Source organism: Typopeltis vanoorti, chromosome 20, assembly GCF_054136105.1.
Source record: "Typopeltis vanoorti isolate ZY-2024b chromosome 20, IOZ_Tvanoo_1.0, whole genome shotgun sequence".
NCBI lineage: Eukaryota > Metazoa > Arthropoda > Arachnida > Uropygi > Thelyphonidae > Typopeltis > Typopeltis vanoorti.
The window spans coordinates 16,961,841-16,988,149 of NC_143568.1; the positions used below are offsets into that span (position 1 = coordinate 16,961,841).

Consider the following 26,309-nt stretch of genomic DNA (forward strand, 5'->3'; position numbering starts at 1 on the left):
CTCCCAAGTCCCTGGCCTCATCAATCTCCTGGAGTACAGTTCCACCAATGTGGTATACTGCTGCTAATCTTTTCACCCCAAAATGCATAACCTTACATTTTGTCACATTAAATTGACATCCATTCTCCTTAGCCCAGAACTCCAATCTATCCACGTCATCCTGCAAGACTTTGACATCTTCTGCATTCACTATTGCCCTACCCAACTTTGCATCATCAGTGAACAAATGAATTGTTCCTCTTAGATCCTTCCCTATATCGTTAATGAACAGATTAAACAGCAGTGGTCCAAGAACAGAACCCTGCGGCACACCACTAGTCACAGGCCGTCTTTTGGATTCTACTCCTGAATAAACTACTCTTTGATATCTCTCCATCAACCAACCACCTATCCACCTCACCAACCCTATATCCATTCCCATTTGTTGTAGTTTACGGGTTAGTATTCCATGTGGTATCCTGTCAAACGCCTTTGCCAGGTCCAGCAGTATCACTGTAAAACCCATTTCCCTTATCCAGTTCAGCCGTCACCTTGTTATAAAACTTGAGCAAGTTACTGAAGCATGATCTACTCTTCACAAAGCCATGCTGTCCCCTGTACAGTATCTCGTTTTCATCAATCCATTCCTGTATTTTTCCCTTGACTACTTTCTGTAAGACCTTGACAACGACTCCTGATATGCTGATCGGTTGGTAATTTGCAACCGTAGTCTTGGATCCTCCTTTATGCAGTGAAAAATTTATTATGGGGATGGGGTAGATATACAGTCCTTAGGGAGGCAGTTGAATGTATGAATGAATATAATATGCCAAAGCGAATAAAGATAACAGATCAGAGTGGGATAGTTAATATAAGGCATCAAGGTAGGGTTGGGGCTGATGGGGGTCTTAAATTCATGTACACTAATGCTAGGAGTATTAGGAACAAGAAGGAAGAGTTTTTGGCCATGGTTGGCACTTCCAGACCACAGGTTATTGGTATTAGTGAATCATGGCTGACTGTAGATGATATAGCTAGTGGGATTGAATGTGATGGGTATAGTGTGTTCAGGAATGACAGGGAGAATAAAATGGGGGAAGGAGTATTATTGATGATAGCTGATGAGCTACAGCCAAGGAGAATAGAAGTTGAATTGCAGGATAGAGAAAAGAGCAAATTTGAGGCCATTTGGTGTGAGATTGTGGCTAGCAGAACTAAATATACAATTAGGGTGCTGCTATAGACCAGGTGATGGAAAAGATGGTGGTGACAGTATGCACAAGCAAATAGAAGAAATGAGTGGAAGAAGGATAATTATTATGGGAGATTTCAACTATGGTCGCATTGATTGGAGTGAGGAGAGGACACACGGGAGGAAGGAATTGGATTTTATGCGGTTATTAAAGGATAACTATCTGTGACAGCATGTAATGGAAAATACTAGGGGTCAGAGAGTGTTTGACCTAGTAATTACATCTGAGGATTTGGCTGTAACAAATATGACCACATTGCCACCAATTGGTGAGAGTGATCATAGGGTCTTGATTTGTGAGGTGGCTGAAGGTGTGGAATTTTCAATTAAGACAGGGTACATGTGGAATTATCAGGCTGGAAAATATGACAAGCTTAGGAGTTTGATTGGTCAGTGCCATGGCATGTACAGCTGCAAGGACTAGAAGTTGATAGTGCACGGGAGGCAGTTAAGAAATGTTTGCATGAAACAATGACTGACTGTATACCTAGAGTCTGAATAATAAATCAAGTAGGGGGGTTAAATGGATGAATAACACCATTAAGCTTGAGCTGCAAAAAAGAAACAACTATGGAGGGAATTTAAGGAGAAAGGTGACCAGCAGGCACATGAACGGTTTAAAGCGCAAGCCAGAAAGGTAACGAGTGTGGTAAGAAAAGCAAAAAAGGATTACAAAAGAACATTGGCCATTCAGGCTAAAGAGAATCATAAACAATTTTTTAGATATGTAGCAAGTAAAAGGAAAAATGTACATGGCAGAATGATTTTAAAGAATGCCGATGGTAGGGAGGTAACTGAATCAGTTGATATAGTTGAGTTACTGAGTGAGCACTTTGCAAGTATATATCATCCATGTGGTGACATTGCAGAAACGAATAAACCAGTAGATTATGTGGGAATTGTTGTGAATGAAGTGGAGGTGAGTAGTCTATTGCATAACCTCAATGTCAATACATCCGTGGGATTGGATGGTATACCAGCTCGTGTCGTACGAGAAACAGCTAAAGAATTGTCAGTACCCTCACCATTTTGTTTAATTTGAGTCTCGGTTCTGGGTTAGTCCCAAGGGGGTGGAAAGAGGGGAAAATAGTTCCACTGCATAAAGGTGGTTCCAAGACTGCTGTTGTAAATTACCAACCGATTACCATATCAGGAATTATTGTCAAGGTCTTTGAGAAATTAGTCAAGAAAAGAATACAGGAGTTGATAGATGAAAATGGGATATTGTATGGGGGACAACATGATTTTGTGAAGGGTAGATCATGCCTCAGTAACTTGCTCACGTTTTATAACACAGTGACGGCTGAACTGGATAGGGGTAATGGGTTTACAGTGATACTACTGGACCTTGCCGAGGCCTTTGACAGGATACCACATGGAACCCTAATCAGTAAACTGGAGCAGATGGGGATAGATATAGGGTTGGTGAGATGGATAGGAGGGTGGTTGAAGGAGAGATACCAGAGAGTGGTTTATGCAGGAGTGGAGTCTAAAAGACGGCTTGTGACTAGTGGTGTGCCGCAGGGCTCTGTTCTTGGACCACTGCTTTTCAATTTGTTCATCAATGATATAGTAAAGGATTTGAGAGGAAGTGTTCACTTGTTTGCTGATGATGCAAAGTTGGGTAGAGCAATTGTGAGTGCAGAGGATGTCAAAATTTTACATGATGATTTGGATAGTTTGGAGGACTGGGCTAGGAAAAATGGATGTCAATTTAATATGGCAAAGTGTAAGGTTATGCACTTTGGGGTGAAAAGAATAGCAGCAGTATATCGCATTGGTGGAACCGTACTCCAGGAGATTGATGAGGCCAGAGATTTGGGTGTTGGTGGATAGGGAATTAAAGTTTAGCAAAATTGGCTAAATCAAATCACTTGGCTTCTGAAAAATACTTTAACATGCAGAGACAAACAAGTTGTTGTTCCTCTGTATTGAGCCTTGATAAGACCCCATCTGGACTACTGTGCCCAGTTATGGGCACCAGGGTTTCTTCGTGATGGGGAGGAAGTGGAGAGGATCCAGAGATGAGTGACCAAGATGATAGAAGGTCTGTGGAATGAACCTTATGAGAATAGGTTGAAGATTTGTGGGTTGCAGAGATTGTACAATAGGCGAAGGAGGGGTGATATGATTGAGACATTCAAATTACTGAAGGGTTTCTATAAGATTGATCCAGAATATATTTTTGAAAATATGACTGGTGGTGGGAGGACTAGGGGCCATGCATGGAAGCTGGGAAAGAGCGTGGTTGACAAGGGAGTTAGAGCTAGGTTTTTTACTTGGAGAGTGGTGAATGAGTGGAATAAGCTTCCAGAGTCTGTTGTAGGTGCTACGACCGTGAATGAGTTCAAGGCAAGGTATGATAGATGCTGTGTCAATGTCGAATAGTTGTTCTTGACATGATGTTAGGGCCTCCCTCGATGAGTCTGTCGACTCCTTAGAGTTGCCCGGAACAATAATAATAATAACAATAATAATATCATTCTTCCACTGTCATTTCTCATCCTACTGGCCACATATCTAAAAAATTCTCTATGATTTTCTTTGGATCTTAGGGCTAATCTCCTCTCATATTCCAGTTTCGTCTTCCTTATCATACTAGTCACTCTTCTGGCCTGTGTCTTATACTTTTCATGCATCTTCTCTTCACCTGTCTGATTATATCTCTTTCATAGCCTCTTTTTTGCATGCAGTTCCTGTTTAATATTGTTTGTCATCCACTTTACTCCAAATTGTGTCCTCTTGTTCACTCGTGGTATACAACTTACCATTGCTGCTAACAAATATTCTTTCATAATTTCCCATGCACTAATGATATCCTGGCCTTCCAATTCCTCCCTCCATGAAACTTCCCCAAGTTGACATCTTAGACTACTATAATCACCTGCCTTATAATTCCACATACGTTCCGTCTCTTTGATACTCCTGCATGTCTATTCATTTTTCAAGTCAAAACCATATGGTCACTCTCTCCAACTGGTGGGAGAGATGTCATCTCAGTTATTATCAACTCTTCTGATGCTATAACCAAATTCAAAACTCTTGAATCTCTTGTTCCCTCTATTACATGTTGCCTAAGACATTTGTCCCTCAAGAATTCTAGAAATTCCATTCCCTTATTGCTATATGCATCTTCCTCTCCCCAGTTTATACTACTGTAGTTAAAATCTCCCATGACAATCATTCTTCTTGCACTTGCCAAACTCAAATGTCTAAACATTTGCTGGTCTCCACCCTCTGTACTCCTGGGTCTGTAGCAACACCCCACTAAATATCCTGTCTTGCCTGGCAGGGAATGTAGAGAGCATTGATTGTGAAATATCTAGACAAATTAGTTGGGCATATAAAAGGAAGGTGATCCTAATGGTCATCTGCATCACTCTCTAAAGATAAAATTATGTGTGCACATCCTGTTCTCTTAGTGCTTGTATTTATTATGACAAAATCAATAATAATCAATGAAACAAGTGTTCAATAGGTGCAATAAGTAAGATAAATATAGAAGAAACTGTTCATGATATACAACATGAAACAGAATCTGCATTACATAAATAAAACTGATGAGTAAATAGGAACTCCTCTTCTGAGATTTTATTTTTATTTTTTTTTTTTATATTTGAGCCTGTGTAGCTCAGTGGATGTGGCGTTTGCATACTACGGCGCTTGGCCGCACTAAGGAAGACTTGGTTTCGAGTCTAGTCGGCGACTAGAGGAAATTTTTCTAAGCCTTTTTTCGACTGGTTCCCGAGTTAGTCGATCTCTGGCATGGGCAAGCTGGATTTTCCTCCCAGAAACTCGGGTTTTTCATCCTGTAAACTCAAGAAAATCGACCGTAGAACCCACATTATTTCAGACATTAAATATATTGTGTTAGGATTAGGGACCACTAGATGGCGGCACGTTTGAGCCGTCTCTCTTCACTGCGTACTGCTTAATTAGTGATAGCCTTGGGTCATCTATCTCTGATTGGGTACCAGAGATAGTGGAGATTGAACTGCCCACTCAGTCTCCAAAAGTTAGATAGGGCTAAATGGCCTTGCCTACTCCTGTATACGGGAATAAAAAGGCGTTAGCTGATTTTTTTTTTTTTTTATATTTGTCATCTAAAAATTCTCACTTATTACAGATGTGTAGATGAGTGCATTACTCAAGCCTTAGAAATGAGAGATTGAAGTAGTGTGATTGAGGATAACACAGAAATGAGTTTGGATCTGATGATTGTGTGATCCAAAGTGAGTAACTGCAGTGTTGATTAGAGTAATCATGGCTGGATTTGACTGTGCAAATCAGTGCGTAGAGAAAGAAATGGATGAGATGAAGTGAGAAAAGAAGTGGTGCACTTAAGAAATTAATCAAGCAGGTAAAAAAGAGTAGGAATGAAAGTGCAACAACAGGAAGAAGTGGAGGTATCCCAAAAACTTATGAGTGTGATTGAGGATAACACAGAAATGAGTTTGGATCTGATGATTGTGTGATCCAAAGTGAGTAACTGCAGTGTTGATTAGAGTAATCATGGCTGGATTTGACTGTGCAAATCAGTGCGTAGAGAAAGAAATGGATGAGATGAAGTGAGAAAAGAAGTGGTGCACTTAAGAAATTAATCAAGCAGGTAAAAAAGAGTAGGAATGAAAGTGCAACAACAGGAAGAAGTGGAGGTATCCCAAAAACTTATGAGGAAGTGAAAGAAAAAGAATGGGACGGAGGGAAAGTGGAAGTGTGAAGAAGATGAAAATTTGGAAAAGGAGAGAATGATGAGTGCATATGAAGATTCTGGATGTGCAAGACAGGATGTCAGAGGATGTTTGCTTGGAAGAATGATGAAAATTGCAATGATGAAAAATCAATTTGTATCAACAAAATGATTGATTTTGTTGATACAAATGACCCAAGATAAACTCTTATCAAAGAGCAAAAGATTAATGTTAGAGCTTATGCATCAGGTGAATGTAATAGAAAGGATGGCAAGTCTGCTTCATTGGTATGATATGAGGACATGAGGAGATGAGTGATAAAGAATGATATTGGGAATGTGAAGGAATGAGACAGTTATATGGAGTAGATTGATGGATTGCATTTGAACAGGTATGGGTGCATTCTTATGGAGAAGGTTGATATTTTCTGAGCATGTGAGTGTGTTGATTCTGGAAAAAAAACCATTCCTGTTATCTTCTACCATGACTTCTGGTGAGGACTGTAGTTTGGATAATAGGAGATTTTGTGGCATGTCATAGGAAGAGCGGAGACTGAGGAGATCTATTAGGAATACAGTAAACTCTCGATTTTACGGACCTCAATTTAATGGACTTCGGATTTAATGGACAAAATTTCTGGTCCATATGTCACATGTGAAAATTAACATCCTGTTAATTTTAAAATGCTTTTAACCAAGATGTGCTTATAATTAAATTAACTGGGTTTTTTTGTTATTAATTTTCTGTTATTTTTAACAAATTTTGACGAATAGGCCATCATACATTGGAAAACACTGTAGTAATTTAGCCGACATAAATGAGTCACTGCTCATAAAACATGTTCGGCAAAATGATTAGCACATGATTACACCAATCGTGCTGTAATTGGTTCTTTTGTCGCATGGCATGACTTTCTGCGTCAGTTTTAACATGTGCCAGCTGATGTTCTGACATGCACTAAGCCACGCCCATTAGTGTGATTTGTTCACTTGCGGCGAATGGTTTATGTACGTACACATTTTATAGATCTATTCAAAATAAATTTAAAATTTGATATGTATGAATGGTAAAACACATCTTTGTAATCCTAATCTTAAAATGGACAAACAGAAAAGAGTTAATTTAATGTTAAATCAAAAATTATAAGTCATACAAAAGTTGGATTCGGGAGTGTCTGTCAAATTAAACTTTACATATAGAAATACATACAGTCATAGATACAGTACTTAATTTTAATTACATAAAAGTTTCTACATAAGTCCTGTCCTGTCAGGTGTCTTCTCCCTCCAGGAGATTGACTACCATGTGTCTCCACCATGTCCTATTCTGCACTTCTCTGCTGCATTCCTCATATGAGAGATAGGTCCAGTCTTCTATATTTTTCATCCACTCCAGTCTATGTCTTCCTCTCTTTCTCTTTCCCTCAACAGTTCCTTCGAGAAGTGTCCTTTGTAGGCAGTTATGTCTCAGAATATGTCCAAAATATCTGACTTTCCTCTTTTTAATTTCTTTCATCAGGCTCCTGTTTACACCTGCTATCTCTAGTACCATTTCATTTGTCTTTTTGTCTTTCCATGATATTCTCATAATTCTTTGCAGCATCCACATTTCAAAGGCCTCCAGTTTTTTCACACTCAGATTGGAGAGTGTCCATGTCTCCACTCCATATAATAATGTAGACCATATGTAGCATTTGGAGATTCTACATAAGTAAAAACATGTAAATTAGCTAATTTGTCAATTTTTTAACATACGCATTCGGAAAATCTACTTTATTATATAACGGACTTTCGGATTTAATGGACACTCCACGCCCAAATTAGTCTGGTATATCAAGGTTTTACTGTACTAGCAGTGCACTACTTTTATCTCCATGCAAATACTAAGGAGTATTAAAAATAAGAGTTATTTTGTGATCATGATTGATTCACTTTAATCAAAGATTAAGGTATTAGTGAAACTTGGTGTTCGCAGAGAATAATATCTTGACAGGCATATTCAGAAGAAAAACAGGCCATAAAATATTACTTGTGATAGTAGATGTATCTATTCAGAGGGAAGAACCAGAAGAGAAATGGTTCTATTGGCTTTGAGAGAGTATGGTGTGATGCAGATATGGGCAATGCAGAATATTTAGTTTGAAGGTTGACATAAGCTGGTGAAAGTAAAGGATGGTGAGTGAGCATTGTTTAAAAAAATAATGTCAGTTGATACAAGGTACATAATTGTAATGGAGATTTCAACTCATGGACATGGATTGGAAAGTGGAATCAATATCTTGCTTTAAGGAAATTGACTTTCCTGAGTTCTTAGGTGACAATTTTCTCAGGTAGGATGTAATGGAGGAATCATGAAAACATGAAAGTCAAGTTTTGGATTTAGCCATAGCATCAAAGGACATTATTGTAAATGAGGTGTAATCTCATTCACAGTGTAGAATGCAATCATGGTAGAGTGCATTCCTCATTGGAAAATGCGTAATCGTGTTGTCCTAATTTCTTGAAAACTGTTAGTAGGCATGTCAAATTATCAATAAGAAAAGGATTAATGTGCAATTACAAGGCAGGTTATCACGAAGACTTAAGAGCACATAAGGGCTATACAATGGAAGGACAACTTTGAACAAAAAGATATTGCATGGGAGTTCAAATATATCTAATTTTGACAGCAATAGTTTGTATTTTTACAACAGGGAGATTAAATAGGTTTGGAGTAAAATGAATGACTAGAATTATCAAATAGGAGCTACAAGGCAGTTCCTATTTGATTGAAAGTAAATAAAAGATTTAAGGAATGTGACAGGAATATAGCAAGGAAGTGAAAATTAGTATACAAGGGAAACTAGTACTGCATACTGTGGAATATCCTGGAGTGAGTTCTTTTGGTTATGCAGCCAATAGGAGGAGGAGGAGGAATGATTATGAAAGGACTTTGCTGGATGGAAAAAGTGATTGGATGACTTGCAGATTACATGATAGAACTATTGCAATGATTGTTTCATTGGAGTATTTCATTCTGGTGGAACAAGTTTAATTCCCAGGATGGGTTGATGACTTGTAAATGAACAAAATGGATGTATTTGGAATGGTAAGTACTCTTGATGCCAACAAGGCATTTAGTGGATATAGATGAAATTTCATAATATATTTAAGAGAATGCGCTAAGGAACTAACAGGGCTACTGACCTAGTCATTTAATAAGTTTTGCAATTGGTTGTTTCCTCAGGATGCGGAATGATATGGTTCAATGAATGTGACAAACTGCTGTTATATTAAAGGTGGTGCTAAAATGGAAGCATCAAACTATACACCAGTTGCATTTGTCCATTGATAGGTAAGATTTTTTTAAAAAAAAAATTAGACTTATAGATAGGAATGTGATGTGACGGATAAGTGAAATTCTTTAGAGACCAGCATGGATTTGTTAAAGGACAGCAGTGCTGTTTTAATAATCTGGTCACATTTTATAATAAGGTTATAAGAATAGTTGATAAGAGGAATGCATATACTGTGATATTTCTGGATTTTGTCATTACATTTGGCAGGTTGCTGTATGACAAGTTGACATTTAAATTAAACAAATGGGTCCAGATTATCATCTAGAGTTGATTGGATTGGCAGTTGGCTATCTCCCACACATTGAATGAGCCTTTAGATGATACTTTAGGTGAGAGATGAACTTCATCATCCAGTGTGAGACCATCACCTTGCTTATTGGAGCATTGAAGTGGGAATAAATACAAAAAATATATAAAATTATAAAATATATAAAATAGAAAAAAAAATATCCATAGCCCATCAACAGTACCAGTGTATAATAGGTCTTCAAACCTTTCATGGGCGAAAGTCACATAAAAAAAAGATACTGTATCAGTGAGTATAGAAAAGCAAACTAATAAAGGAAGAAGAAGAGAACAAGTGTGATTCCATAGGATTTAGTGCTGAGATGGTTGCTGCTCAGCTCAAACTTTATGTTAAAGATATTGTGAATGAACTGCAAGGGAATATGCAGTTTGCAGATGATATGAATCTGGAGAGAGTTATTAGAAGTGCTGTGTAATGGCTGTTCAGGAGGTCATTTGGGAATAGGCTATAAAAGTGAACAAACAAGTATGTCAGGTTGTTTTTTTTTAATTTATATACGAGGGCTGTTCGATAAGTCCATGCAAAGTCTAAGAGATGGCACCACCAGTACGTATCGAGGTTATTTTTAGTTGCTGGCAACTGTTGGAGGATCACACACTATGTTTCAGTCAGATAGATCTATTACTCTGTGTTTGGCATTCATTTGATTCGATCAAGTACCGTGATTTGTGAAAAAAATGGATGAGAAAGAATTTCGTGTAGTGATTAAACATTATCGTGTTTAATCACTACATGAAAATGTTTAATCATTAAACATTATCGAGTAGTGATTTTTGAAAGGCAAAACGGCTCAGGAAACCAAAGCTAAGCTTGATAAACATTATGGTGAGTCTGCACCTTTGATTAGAACTATTTATAAGTGGTTTAGTAACTTTTGAAGTGGCCATATGAGCACAAGTGATGCTGAATGTTCTGGAAACCCTGCTGAGGTCATTACTCCAGAAATCTTTGAAAAAAATCCATGATATGGTGATGGATGATAGAAGGGTGAAGGTGCATAAAATTGCTAAGGCTGTGGGCATCTCAAATGACTGCATACATAATATTTTACATGAACATTTACATATGAGAAACCTATCCACAAGATGGGTGCTGCATTTTCTCACACTGGATCAAAACTCTTATGCAATTGTGACCACAAAATTGTTCGATTTACGCTATGAAGTCCTTTCACATTCCCCCTACTCTCCAGATTTGGCTCCCTCTGACTACTATCTGTTTCCAAATGTGAAAACATGGCTGGCAGCAAAGAGATTTTCAAAAACTTGACCTCTTTGGACTAAGTGTATAGGCCTCAAAGGAGACTATATTGAAAAATAAAAAATGTTTGCCCCAAAAAAAATTGTTTTCTTCATTTTTGCATGGACTTATCGAACAACCCTCGTATATATGGAGAACCCATCCACAAGATGTTGGTTAACTTATAATATGCTAGTTGGGCAATAAGAAACTTATTCACATTTGATTTGAAAAGCTGTAGATTATATTCTTTGGTAAACACATAGCAGAAGACTGTTCCAGATGACAGCAGTGGAAGTAATGAATAATGAAGAAGATAAATCTGTTCTCTGAGTTTGGAGTTGAAATATCAGAGGGGTGTTGGTTAGTTGCTGCACAAGTGTGGACAGATATGCAAGAGGGTGAAGGAATTATTGGTGCTATTTCTGATGAACAGCAGCCTTAGAAGTATTTATAGAAGATGCAAGCTGTGGAGACTGAATGCCTGTGCAAAAGTGAGTGGAGTGTATTAGTGAGAGAGAGGAGTGGTCAATCAATCTAACTTCTCTTTCCTGTACAGAGTCCAGTATTTTCAGGGAGCTCTAGGGGTATCATCCCCAGATGTGAGAGCAGTATTCAATAGTTGGGTGGAGTTGTGATTTTTATAGAGTTAGCAGCTGTTTGGAGTTCAAGTAATGCCTCGAGCAAAAGGGAAAGCCAGCCCACTTTTTTTATGGATTCAGAGGAGGCAATATTTGTGATATGTTTATGCCAAGAGAGATTTAAGGCTAGAGTTATTCCAAGAAAGTACATCTCATTTTGAATAGAGATTTGAGTATTGTCAAGGGTAAAATTGGAAGAACAGGATTCCTTTTTGTGAATAATAATGCAAAGCTCTGTTTTGCTAGCATTGAAGTTGACAATGTTTTGAAGATCAGAAATTAAGTTAGCAGAGGTTAGAGTTATGGAAGTTGTAGTAATTTGTGCTTTGTAAGTTTTGTCAAATGAAAAGGAGTGAAATGTGCAGTTATCAGCAAAACTGCATACTGGATTGGCAGTCAACTGGAGCAGATTATTTATGTATAGAAAGAAGAGGATGGGTAAAAGAGCAGAGCCAGTGGGACCTCAACATTAGTTGTATAGATAAAAGATAAGGAGCCATCCACCATTACTTGAAGTGAGCATCTGACCATAAAGCTGGCTACCAAATTTCAGAAGCCAGGGGCAGGCCAAATGATGGGAGTTTACTTAATAGACTTTTGTGTCAAACTTGGTCAAAAGCCTTAGTGATATCAAGTGTACCACTTAAGATTTGGTAAATCTTTCCATGATGTTTGTCCAAAGATGGGTGACATAGGGTAGTAGATCCCCTGTTGATCGACAGTGATTGAATCCATACTGTCAGTCATTTATTAGATGAAAGTCTTCAAGGTAGTATAGAGGTTGAGTGTTGATGGTTCTTTCCATTACTTGAGAAAGAATTGAGATGAGGTGAAGTGAAATGCAAGTTTAATGTGACTAAGTACAGAGTTAAACTCTAAACTTAGTGTAAAGTCTAAAATTGTACACTTAGTTTCATTTTTGAATAAAGTTTAACCTTTGGTATTCAGAGCTGAACCTACACACTCTACTGTTGAGACTATACTGAAGAAGGAAAGAGATCTTGGGATGATGGGTTATTTACGGGGAATCAGTGTGAGGGACACATTTGCAAAATCAGTGAAGACTATCTTGCAGATTGTTGTAGTAATCAGAAAGATAATGACCAGCAGAGATAAGGATGTGGTTTCAAGTCAAAACTGGGGAGTCAAACTGATGTTGGAGCCATAAAGGAGGATTTGAATAGATTGTATTGAGTAGGCAAGTGAGTGGAGCTTTTAGTTAAATGTTGCAAAATGTTCTGAAATTTGGTAAGCACTGATGGTGTGCAAACTATATGCTTGGTGAAGATATTTTAAAGGAGGTAGAGATCTTGAAGTGATATGGATGCACAGTGATGTGGAGCACCTTAATGTGCAGAAATAAAGAGGCTATGGTTCCATTTTGTAAGGCATTGATGAGGTCTAATATGGATTTCTGTGCACAGATTTAGTCACTTAGTTTACATGGGGATAAGAAAAGGGCTAGAGCAGATCCATGAAGGAGGTAACTGGGAATGTGAGGCATGATGACCTAGGAATGTGAGGCATGATGACAGATTGAGGGAATACAATTTTCAAATCCTCATGAATGGGAGGAGGAGGAGAGGGGGATATGATTGTATCAAATAAATTATCAGGTTAATTTGGATATTTTTCATAGAATTGGGAAGTAGATCAAGAGGCCATCCCTGGAAACTGTATAAGGAGGGTGTGAGCAAAGAAGTGAGGAACAGGTTCTTTGCATGTATAGTGATTGTTGAATGGAATGCATTGTGTGAGAGTGGAGTGAATGCGAGTACATTGAAGGATTTTAAGGCATAGTTTGATGAGCTTTGTGTTCCATGGTGTGTATACTTTCTGCAGTGAGCATTTGACTTCATGAAGGTCTAGCATTAACAATAATAATGCTATTACTATTTTCTATATGCGGGACACCTTGGACAAAGTAGCCAGAACTTTAAAGAAATACATCTGCGCTACTTTCAAATCTAATTTGAAATTGATGGTCCTTGTTCACTCTCCTAACAATGCACTCTTTCCCCTCTATGTTCCAGGTGTTTACAAGGTCTTCTTGTTCTTTCAACTTGTCATAATATGGACCAACTAGTAGATGTGCCAACATCCACCTTAAAGAACACAAGAAATACATTGACCGCCACAATTATGGTCAATCAGGGCTAACTGACCATGCCTTGGATCTTTTATACAGAATCTAATAGAAAAAACTACTATATAACTATTATCATCACAGTAAATACAAACTTGAAAGACTTTTTTTAGAATTAGCAGCAGATTTAAAAAAACCCAACATAATTGAAATAAACATGGTTACATAAGCCTTCCCAAGATTTGGGAAACATTAATTCTTAGAACTCCTCCCCAATATCTGAGGTTAGCCAGTAGCCCCCCCCCCATAGGGGGCATTCCTGATAAGATTCAGTAAGGAAATGCCATGAGTAGACATATTACTTACTAATTGAATTACTACACCAAGAATTGCCTCCAGACATAGTCAAATTATTTGAATTTGTAATAAAGTCCGGTTATTTTTGCTTCAAAAACCCGTTATACCAACAAATCGAAGGAACAGCGATGGGTAATCCAATATCTCCTGCTATTGCCAGTCTTTATTCGAGGTGCTGTATGAAGTAGAGCACTTCGAATAACGTATCTTTGACAATTACACCCAGACCTAACTTGTGGTTCAGATATGTGGACGACATATTTGCCATATGGAAGGGCACTTCGGAAGAATTACAACAGTTTCTCTCAAAAATAAATGCACTTCATCCAAGGATCCAGTTCACCCTAGAAGTAAATAAGCAGTTGGCCTTTCTAGACCTCTTAATTCTTCACCAACCAGATGGTAACTTACAATTTACAGTCTATAGGAAGGAGACTCATACAGGCCAGTACATCCATGCTGAATCATATCACCATCCCAGTCAAAAGACAAGTACCATAAAAACACTAGTTCATAGAGCCCACTCCCTTTGTTCTTCAGAAGAACTATTACAAAAAGAATTACAATGTATATTAATTCCTCCTTCATATCCAATGGTTATAAGAATTCCTTCATAAAAAGAGCTTTAAGTAGTCGTGCTCCAGCATTCTCTTCAAATACAGAAGAACCTACACGTATACCTATCCCCTATGTACAAGGCATTAGCAAACACATAGCTAAAGTGTTAAAACAACTAAATATTTGTGTGGCTTTTCGACCTGTCAGAAAAATCTCCACATTCCTCATGTCTCCAAAGGACAAGCTCCCACATCTCTGCTATCCAGGTGTCTACCAGATTCCCTGCTTTTGTGGGTTATCATATTTCGGACAAACAGGAAGATCTGCTCTGATCCGGTTAAAAGAACACAAGTCGTATATCCAGTACCTTGAACCTGAACAGTCAGGACTTGCAGTGCATGCCATCAACACCAGACATAGAGTTCAGTGGAAGAAGACAAAAGTCATTCACAAAAGTCGGTTCCTAATGGAATGGCTTTACAAAGAAACACGTGAAACGTTACTTCACTTCCCTAACCTAAACAGATCCAATGGTCTACGTCTTTCCCCCCTGTGGGAGATAGTACTCTATAAATCAGCAAATCTTTCCTAACTTGTAATTATATATATTGTTGCTTTGCCCCCACATAATTATTGCTCTGTCTCCCTGGCACCTATGGCATCCAACCCCCCCGAGTTCCGGGCTGGTAAGCTGGAGACAAAAAACGTGACATAAAAACATTTAAAATTTAGACTTATCTTTTTATATACAGAGAGTAGATATATTAAAAAAAAAAATTTTTTTTTTAAAAATAAATTTAGGAAATTTAACCTTAGCTACTTAGGTGGCGCTTTGTGAATATAACAGTTATTGTTTAATTAGCCTTTGCACCAGTACTGATGATGCCTGTGATACTCAGGCGAAAATTCTACGAATAAAGAATAATTTACGTGAGTTAATTCCGTTATTATATTAGTAAGTAATTCCTGATAGGACTTTAGGCTTCTAGACTGGCTTCTTCCATTTAATATTTTGTGTGTCATTACAATGTTTATATTGTATCCCAGAAAATGTCTGTGTGACAGAGATGAAATATCAGAATGATTAAACCTGTATTTAATTATTGCTCAGTGCTGTATTCATTCCATTAAGCCTAATTATGAGCATATGCATATTGGCAGTTGTACAGCAACAAATCATCACTATACAGACTTGAGAGCAACTTTTGCTCATTTCTCATACTGTTCCATAAATTTCTGAGTTTTTATTTATATAGCTAAATTGAAGTGTATAATTTAAAAAAAATCTTTGTATGCTGTAATTTCTCTCATTCATAGATTCAGCAACCTGGACAAATCCATTTAAGTCTTTAATAGAGTACATTCCCATACGCATTGAAGTAGCAGGAAATATTACTATTTTGAATAACAATATCGTGCTTGATCAAGTAATTGATTTTGCATACTTTCAACCCTTGATTGATGACCTTAGTGTATTTGAGGTGAGTATTTTACATTATACATGTTGAGCTTTGAAACGAATGCAATCTTTCATTGTTTGTTTTAAAAAAAATCCTCTAATGGCTTTTATTCTCAATGGGAGTAAGTGAAACACCTCTGGCCCTAACTAACTTATTAATTAATTATTAATTATTATTATTATCCAGGTCTCCATGGAGTAAACAGACTCATCGTGGGAGGTCCTTCCTAAGAAACACAAAGTCTATCAAGACTCATCGAGGGGAGGTCCCCCCCCCCCACTAAGAAACACAAAGTCTATCATACCACTCCTTAAACTCAGAATGAGTGAGAATGGTCCATTGCCTGATGGATCATTCTCACTCTCACTACTCCATCAGGCAATGCATTCCATGGTTCAACCACCTTCCATGAAAAGAAACCACTCCTCACCTTCTTGTGCACGGTTTCCTTTCGTAACTTCCAGGGATGGCCTTGTCATCGCTCCTTCCCTCTGTTCAAACCAAGCAAAAGAACTCCCTAGTGTCAACACTGTAACCACCCTTCAAACAGTTTAAAAGTCTCAATCATATCACCTCTCCTTCTTCTATCCACCAAACTCTGCAGTCCACATTCCCTCAGCCGATCCTCATAACTAACATTGTACAGTCCTGAACCTATCTTTGTTTTCCGCCTTTGTACCCTTGCCACAGTTATTTTATCCCCTTCAAATCCTGGAGACCAAATCTGAGAACAATAGTCTAAGTGTGGTCTGATCAGAGTCTTATACCACAGAATGATAACCCTTTTATCTTTACAAGTCAGTGTCCTTCTCATTATTGCAGCAATCCTCTGTGTTACCTTCACCACCTTTGCAATATGTCCCCTAAATTTCAGGTTTCTATCAATCATCAACCCCAGATCTCTTGTCTATCCTGCTTCCTCCAGTATAACTCCTCCCATAGAGTATGCAGTGTCCCATCGATGTTTCCCAAACCTCAAGACCTTACATTTTGCTGCATTAAACCGACATCCCCCATTCATTTGCCCATCTATCTAGCTTATTCAAATCCTCTTGCAGGGCTGCCGCATCTGCAATATTACTAATAATCCTTCCCAGCTTTGCATCATATGCAAACAACTGAATATCCCCTTGCAATCCACTGACAATGTCATTGATATAAAGGTTAAACAATATAGGTCCCAGTACTGAGCCCTGTGGGATCCCACTTGTAACCCTCTGCTTCCTTGAAACTGCCCCCACTATACACAACTCTCTGATACCTATCGGACAGCCAATCCTGAATCCAGTTGACCAATCTGACATCCAGACCCATGTACTGCAACTTAAATATCAGCTTATCATGTGGCACCCTGTCAAATGCCTTCGCTAAGTCTAAGAAAATGGCAGTATATGCCTTTTCCTCATCTAATGCTCTTGTAACTTTATCATAAAAGGCTAGCATATTGCTAAAACAAGAGCACCCCTTCACAAATCCATGTTGACTTTCACAGATAACATTACCTTCATCTGCCCAATGCTGTATATGGTCCTTCACTACTTTCTCCAAGATCTTACTAACTACTGATGACACACAAACTGACCTATAATTAGATACTTCCAGTCTGCTACCACCCTTATGCAATGGCACTATGTTACCTTCCACTCCATGGGCACCTTTCCTGCAGCCAGACTTTCATTGAAAAGCCAGGTCAAAGGCACTGTCAGTTCCCTAGTACATTCTCTCAAAACTCATGGTGAAATACCATCCAGTCCCACAGCTTTACTGACATCCAGAGTACTCAGTATTTGAAACACACTCTCCTCCTGTACTTCTAAACCTCGAACCTGCCCTATCCCTCTAGCATTAAAACTGACTCCTCCGGGATGAAATACTTGAATAAAGTGTTCATTAAACAATTTTACTATGTCCTCTGCATCAGTCACTCTATTCCCATTTTTATCCCATAATATCATTCTTCCACAGTCATTTCTCCTCCTACTGGCCACATATCTAAAAAATTCCTTAGGATTTTCATTGAATCTGATGGCTAATCTCCTCTCATATTCCAGTTTCATCTTCCTTACCATACTAGTCACTCTTCTGGCCTGTGTCTTATAATCTTCATGCATTTTCTCTTCACCTGTCTCCTTATATCTCTTCCACAGCCTCTTTTTCGCATGCAATTGCTGTTTAATCTTATTTGTCATCCACTTTACTCCATATTGCGTCCTCTTGTTCACTCATGGTATACAACTTAGTATTGCTGCTAACAAATATTCTTTCATAATTTCCCACGCACTAATGATATCATGGCCTTCCAATTCCTCCCTCCATGAAATTTCCCCAAGTTGACGTATTAGACTATTATAATCACCTGCCTTATAATTCCACATACGTTCCTGTCTCTTTGATACTCCTGCACATATATTCATTTTCCAAGTCAAAACCATATGGTCACTCTCTCCAACTGGTGGGAGAGACGTCATCTCAGTTATTATCAATTCCCCTGATGCTATAACCAAATCCAAAACTCTTGAACCTCTTGTTCCCTCTATTACATGTTGTGTCACCGCCTTCCAAAGTCTCCACTCTTAGAGGACATAGGTCGTCACTTATCATAAGCAGTACTCCACCACCACACTTTCCCTTCCTATCCTACCAAAAAATGCTGTACCCTGCGACTTCTATTCCACTTATTATATCCTCTGTCAACCATGTCTCAGTGATTTCAATAATTTTTGGCCAGGCTGATGCCATCTGCCCCACCAATTCCTCTACTTTATTTTAGATACGCCTGGCATTAGTATATAGCATATAAATGCCGTTTTTTCTATACCAAGCATTATCCCTTCTAGACTCCACTAGGCTCAGTGTTACCTGATGTCGTCCCCCTTCTCACAAGGGGCCACCCCTTCTACCATCCTCCCTGGGACACATTGATATTTTCAGAACAGCAATCTCTCCAGATGCCTAAGTCCTTCCTCATTCAAATGTAGGTGGTCTCTTGCATACAATTCCTCTCTGTCCTCAAACGCTCCACGCATCCACATATTCCTCTCTTGTCACACATTCTAGCTATTATGTCATTCAATATTACTGCTCTTCTGCTCAGTTCGTCATTATCATACCTAGGAAACACACACACACTATCTTTCCTCTCTGTGTCTTCTTTCGTACCACCTCAAGCAATAATCTCATATCTTTCACTGCCCTATTTACACCACCACTCAAGTCATTTGTTCCCACCATCACAATCATCTCATCCACCCTTTCACCTCTCTTAACTGCCAAAACCACCCTTTCTATCGTTCCTCCTGGCAAACACTCCTCATGCATCCTATCTTGAACACCACAGATCATTGAGTCCCCATACATTATACCTCTTACCATTCCCTCTCTTTTATTGTTTCCATTTTCTCCTCTTCTTTCATTCCCATACCTCTCTCTCATTCCCTCTCTCCTACTGTTTCCATTTTCTCTTCTTCTAGCACTCCCATACCTCTCTCTCATTCTGTCTCTCCTACTGTTTCCATACTCTCCTCTTCTAGCATTCCCATGCCTCTCTCTCATTCCATCTCTCCTACTGTTTCCATTCTTTCCTCGCACTGTCATACCTCTCTCTCATTGCTTCTCTTCTGCTGTTTCCATTCTCTCCTCTTCTAGCACTCCCATACCTCTCTCTCTCTCCTACTGTCTATTTTCTCCTCTTCTAGCACTCCCATACCTCTCTCTCTCTCCTACTGTCTATTTTCTCCTCTTCTAGCACTCCCATACCTCTCTCTCCATTTCCATTTCCACATCCAATTGCATTCTCTCCTCTTTTATCATTCACAAATTTCTCTCCTCTCCTATCATTCCCAAAACTCTCTCTCTCCCCTACTTCGATTTGATTTGCATTTATCTCTTCCATTTTCCTAATCTCATCTTTCATACTTATCATACTTCTCCCAAGATATTCCACCTCCTCTTTCAGCTCCTCTATACTCCCTCTGCAGGTCAGTCACTCTAAATCAAAATTCACTCTCCCAAACAAAACCATCTCCTAAACTTTCACAGTCACTCACGCCTTCTACACTATCAACTATTATTTTCTCATTCACATTTTTTTCTTCATTCTCTCCTATCACTCTACTCATCTTCCTGTATTCATTTCCAGTTCCTGGAGCAACAATGTCGGTTATTGAGATATCTGCTGCATTTATTTCCTCCCACTGCCTGCACTTTAAACACACACATACCTCCTCCTCTCTCACAAGCCAGATATCCAATTCCCGAGATGCATACCACAAAGGCATAATGTATTATGAGACTGAGGTAATCGATGTGGAGTCTACAGCCTCTATATATGCAAGCCAGTCATGAAGATACTTCATGCACAAACTTTGTTTGCTTACACTTGATAAATGATTAAACAAGAAAAGTAAACAGCCAGGGAACTGGTTGAAAAAAGACTAAAAATCAGTTATTTGCTAATGATGCAAAATTAGGTAATAGTGAATCAAAGCAAAGTGGAGAGCTTGTAGGATGATTTAATAGGCTGTTAGTATATGTAAAAGATAATGGGTCACATTAAAGGTCAGTTTAATGTGGAGAAATGTAAAGTTATGCATTTTGGGATAAATAGATTGCAAAAGCTGTGTACCACATTGATGGAACTGTACTCCAAGAAATAGATGGAGCATGATTTAGGGGTGTGGTAGACAGAGAGCTGAAGTTTAGAGGACATATTGCTAAGGTTGTTAAGGTAGCTCATAAGATTACTTGACTTTTGAAGAACACACTAACAAGTAAGAGATAAGGAGTTCTTTTTCTCTTATAAGGCATTGATATGTCAACATCTGGATTACTGTGATCAGGTCTGGTTATCTGGATTTCTGGGGGATGAGAAAGTGGTGGATAAGATTCAGAAGTGAGTGACCAAGATATTGAGTGGTCTGTGGAATGCTCCGTATTGAGGATTTGAGAGTTGCAAAAGTTACAAAAAGAAACAGTTACTTTTTTCTGTTCCTGCAGAATGGAAAGAATGTATAGTAATTCCATTGCATAAGGGTGGTGCAAAGACTGATATATCCAACTATCGACCAATCAGTATCTCAGGAGTGGTGGTGAAGATTTTGGAAAAATTGGTTAGGGTTCACATTCCGAAATGAGTTGCCAGTGAATCTCTACTTTGCAATGGGCAACATGGGTTTTCTAGGGAAAGGTCATGTTTTAGCAACTTACTCACATTCTATAGCAATGTTACCATTGAACTAGACAAAGGGAATGGATACACCATGATACTTTTGGATTTTGCTAAAACTTTTGACAGAATATAGCATGGTAGACTATTACATAAATTGGAGAATATGGGTTTGGATTATAGAATATTAGCATGGATAAGAGGATTGCTGACTGACAGATATCAATAAGTGGCATATGGGGGGGGGGGTATGAGTTTGCAAACTTTAAGATAACCAGTGGTGTACCACAAGGATCAGTGCTTGGTCCACTGTTATTCAATCTGTACATTAATGATATCGGGAAGGATTTGACAAGTGACATACAACATTTGCTGATGATGCAAAGATAGGTAGGGCACTCAGGAATGCTTCCAAGCAGTACTTGCAGAATGATTTGAATAGGCTGGAATTCTGGGCATGGGAAAATAAATGTCAGTTCAATGTCAGTAAATGTAAAGTCATTCACTTTGGCGAGATTAGATATCCAACGTCGCATATATGAGAGTATAGTGCCTCCATAGCAATTGGTAGAATGACGGTACTTTGCACCCTTCGATTAGAAAAGGCCTAAGTTAGATTCTTGTTGTGATGGGAGGAATCTTTATGTGGACTTTTTTTCAATTGAAGGTGAGTTACCCGATCTCTTACAGAGATAGCAGGGTTTTTCTCCTGGAAACTCGGGTTTCTCATCTCGCATATAGACAAATTAGCCATTCAGACACGTGCAATTTACAGACAGAAAATACTGGTTGTGGTGGGCAGTAGATGGCATTGATGTAGTTGATTGGTAGTAGAAGTTCAGTGTAGTGTTAGAAATACTGTACAGTGGGTGTCCTCTCATGATGAGTCTTTGGACTCCTTGGAGGTGTCACAAATAATAATAATATTATATTGGTGAGATTATGCTAGAAGAAACTGATCAGGCTAGAGATCTTGGAGTGCTAGTAGATAGCAAGTTGAAGTTCAGGGTCCGTGTAGTACAGATTGCAAATACAAATCAAAAGATAATTGCACTCTTGAAACGAACTTTAACGTGTAAAGATAAGGATGTCATTTTGCATCTTTACAAGGCCTTGATAAGACCTCACTTGGACTATTGTGTGCAGGTCTGGCCGCTTGGTTTCCATTGTGATTCTGATACAGTGAGAGAGTGCAAAGGAGAGTATTAAAAATATTGGGATTGTGGAATGCTGATTATGAAGACAGATTGAGAATTTGTAGACTGCAGATACTAGTAAACAGGAGAAAGCAGAGTGATATGATTGAGAAAGAAAGGGTCAAACAGGATTTCAGTCGATGGAATTTGTCATTTTTTGGTGGGTGGAGAAAAGACAAGAGGGCATCCTTGGAAGCTGAGAATGAATGCTGCTAAGAAAGGATTGAGGGCTAGATTTTTCTCTCATAGGGTGGTGCGTGATTGGAATGGATTGCGATTGGATGTTGTGAGTGCAAGCAGTGTGACTGAATTCACGAATAAGTATGATAGCTGGTGTGTGTAGCATGTGGCCTCCCCGAAAGTCTCTCTTAATAATAATAATAATAATAATAATAATAATAATAATAAAGCATTTTATAAGATTAAGACACAGGAAATATTTCAGCACTTGGCTAGAAGGGCAGAAGAAGAGGTCATCCTTGGAATTTGAGTAAAAGTGTGGGTTAGTTAGGGGCATGAGGACTAGTTTTTTTGTTTGGAGAGTTGTGAATGAGTCGAATGGGTTACTAGAATCAGTTGTTTGCATTTTTTCTGTTAATGGGTTCAAGGAGAGGTACAATTGTATCGATAGTTTGGTTCTCCCTTGATGAGTCTTCAGACTCCATGGATGTGCCTGTACAATAATAATAATAATAATAATAATAATTAATAATAATAAAATTATAATAATAACTTCTTATTCTCAAAGCTCTCTCAAATTTCAATTTTGTCCATTCTCTATGTAGTCATGTTTTTTATTTTTATTTAATTTTTTAAGAAGGTATATTGTACTGTTCAAGAAAGAGTAGAAATTACTGATATCATTTCACTGTTGTGTATCAAAATCATAAACAGCAGAATGATAATGATAATTTCTACCTTTTTTTTTTTTTTTTTTTTTGAACAGAGAAATATACCTTATTAAAAAAAAATGAACATTGTGGCTATATGGAAAATGAATGAAATTGAAACTTAAATGACCTTTGAGATGTTTAGCTTCTTAGCAAAGTCATAATAATAACTATACAATGGCATACTAGATAATTAAGAAATTAACAAAGTCTTTTGTTTGTAAGAGTGAATAATTGAAGATGAGAATGGAATAAATATTACTGATTATGAAAAAATTTGAAAAGTATGATTGTTCTACTGAACTACTGAAATGTGTTAATAGCTTGGACCACGAAATTTAGCAGGAATTGTCCAAATGATAACATAAATGTGATTATTCTATACTTGGAGAAGAAGTATCTTAAGATGAAAAACAGGATAAAGCAGGAATTGTCAATATCTCATCATAAGAGGGGAGAACCTATTGTTAATGCCAAAAGTGTGGCCAAAAGATTGGCCCACAGTTATTCTTATTCCCAATCAAAAAGGAAATAGCAAAAAGTTCAATAATTTTAAGACATTTTACCTCAGCAGTCATCTAAGCAAAATATTTTTAGATGGCTTGCTCTCACATACTGAAGAAAAAATGGAATCCAATTTTTCTGACCTTCAGGTTGGATTTAGAAAGAACAAGAGTACATCTCCGAATCAAAAAAAGTAGAATAATCAAAGAAAATTTGTTCAATGATTTGTTGAATGTTTTTGTTGTAAGATTTGTTGAAAATGTTTGTTGAATTCTAATTTATTGCATAGAAAATAATTATTACCAAATATGAATTAGCATCATCTAAATCTGTGGACTATGTAGATTATATAACCATCTAAACACATAAAAATGTAATATAAATTATAAGAAAACTGTTATTTGAAAACATTCACAATATTAGAATAATTTTTAATGTGGTTCAAAATATTACAATATTCCAAATTTTTCTGATTGGTGTTAAGGAGAACATAGAAAAAGCATATATTTTAGTAGCTGTGGGATTGACTTCTGTGTGAGGAATCATTCACGCATGGACTTAAGTTAATCATTTGCTAAACATGGATCAAACAAGTAACATATCGGAAGCTATGAAGTTTGTATGGTGTCTCTACACAAAGAAGGCCAAAGTACTCAACAATTTATAGCTAAGGAACTGAAATGTTCTCAAGCAAGCGTGATTAAAGTATTGAGACAGTATTCTAATAACCAGAATTTTCGCAGTAATTGTTGCAATAGCAGTTGAAAGGTAATAACTGCATCAAGAGATGAGAGGAGATTGAAGAATATTGTAAAGAAAAACCATTTCTGAAGTGTAAGGTATTTTCACAGGAGATGGAAATAACTAGGTGTGAATATGTCTAAATCTACGTTGCTGAGACGACTTCATAAATTGGGTTTTAAATCACATGTGCCTAAGATGAAGTCGCTTATGACTTCCAAGCAAAAGGAAGCTGGAGTGCTATGGTATAAGTAAAGACTGTCGCGGGGTCAAGAGGACTCGAAAAAGGTGCTTTTTAGTGATGAAAGTATGTTTTGTGTGTCCCATGGTCCTCAAGGGATACATGTTTGGCATCTTAAGCAAGAAGCATTTGATAAAGAATGCATGAAATGTTCAGTGAAATTTGTGATCTCTGTCATGGTATGGGCTTGTATGACTGCAGTGGGTCCAGGTAGGCTGCATATTGTGTACGAAAGAGTCATTTCCAATGTGTACCAAAAATTTCTTGAGCACTTTATGTTACTGGCATTGGAAGATTTATGTGATGGCAATTTCCTTTTTCGGCAAGCTTTACTAACATCCAGAGTACTCAGTATCTGAATCACACTCTCCTCCTGTACCTCTAAACCTTGAACCAGCCCTATCCCTCTAGCATTAAAACTGACTCCTCTAGGATGAAATACTCCAATAAAATGTTCATTGAACAATTCCATTATGTCCTCTGCATCAGTCACTCTATTCCCATTTTTATCCCACAATATCATTCTTCTACATCATTTCTCCTCTTACTGGCCACATAGCTAAAAAATTTCATGTGTTTTTGTATAAAGTTTGTAAATTAGTATTATTGGCTGACTTTTTTAGTTTTTTCCATAGATTTTCTTTTACAGTAATACTGTTTCAGATGTCGCTATTTATCGATGGATTGTTGTCTGTTTGTTGCTTGTTTGTGTATGCTTTGTTGATTTTTTTTGTATATTTCTGTGAACATTAGTTGGAAGTTCTCATACAAAGTTTCAGAATCATTTATTTTAAGTAGGCAATTCCAGTCTGTATTTTTTATAATGTTCTTGACAATTCTCTTTATTATGATGGCTTTTGTAAAGTTTTGCAGTATTTTGGGAAGGAGGAAGTGGTGTAATGAAACGAAGCTGAGACAAAGTAGTGATCAGCGATTTTGGTGTTAATTAATGATGAGGTGTATGTATTGATGGGAGCCCGTATATTGATATGGTCAGTGCATGATTATGTTAATGAATGTTGAGTATTTCTTCTCTTGTTGGGGAGTTCATGGTAGGGTTTATGTTGTACTGACCTAGTATATCAAGGTATATGTTGGTGCTTGAAGAAGCATGGTCTAGAGCAGGGTTCTCGATCTTTTCCAGTGGCGTACCACTATATTTAATTCAAGATATTAGATGTACCAGTAAGCAAATCTGTTTTCGTACCACCCGGCAGTGGCTTGCGTACCACCAATGGTACGCGTGCCATAGGTTGAGAATCCCTGGTCTAGAGTATTTATGTTAATGTCTCCTATTAGGATAAGCCAATATGTTGTACGGTGTTCAATGCATAGCCATGCTTCTAATTCATGCAGAAACCTGAGTGGATTTTTATCTGGGGTTCTGTTTATTATGTTTATGATGTATTTGACACTGTTTGTCATTATTTGTGATTTCCAGTATTAGTGTTTCTGCATGTTTGAAATGAATTTGTTTTTCCATCATTTTTTTTTTGACATAATTTTAAATCCTGTTCTTAAGGATGGGGATATTAATGTATTCTATTGGTAGGCTGTGTAGGTTGGATTCACTTGCAGTTATATAAACTCAAATGTTTTCATTCCTTCTCTTAAATATCTGTGAATTCTTAGTCCACAGGGACTTGTAGTTTTTCTATGTTTTTGT

At 37.7% G+C, this 26,309-nt stretch overlaps 1 protein-coding gene across 1 annotated transcript in view; it reads left to right on the forward strand.

The window, feature by feature from the left end:
* Positions 1–26,309, forward strand: part of LOC150095256 (uncharacterized) — a 500,251-nt gene that overhangs the window by 119,255 nt on the left and 354,687 nt on the right. The window contains exon 7 of the mRNA XM_090410231.1: positions 15,765–15,928. Within this exon, the coding sequence (XP_090266357.1) occupies positions 15,765–15,928 (164 nt within the window). The remainder of the gene's footprint in view (positions 1–15,764; positions 15,929–26,309) is intronic.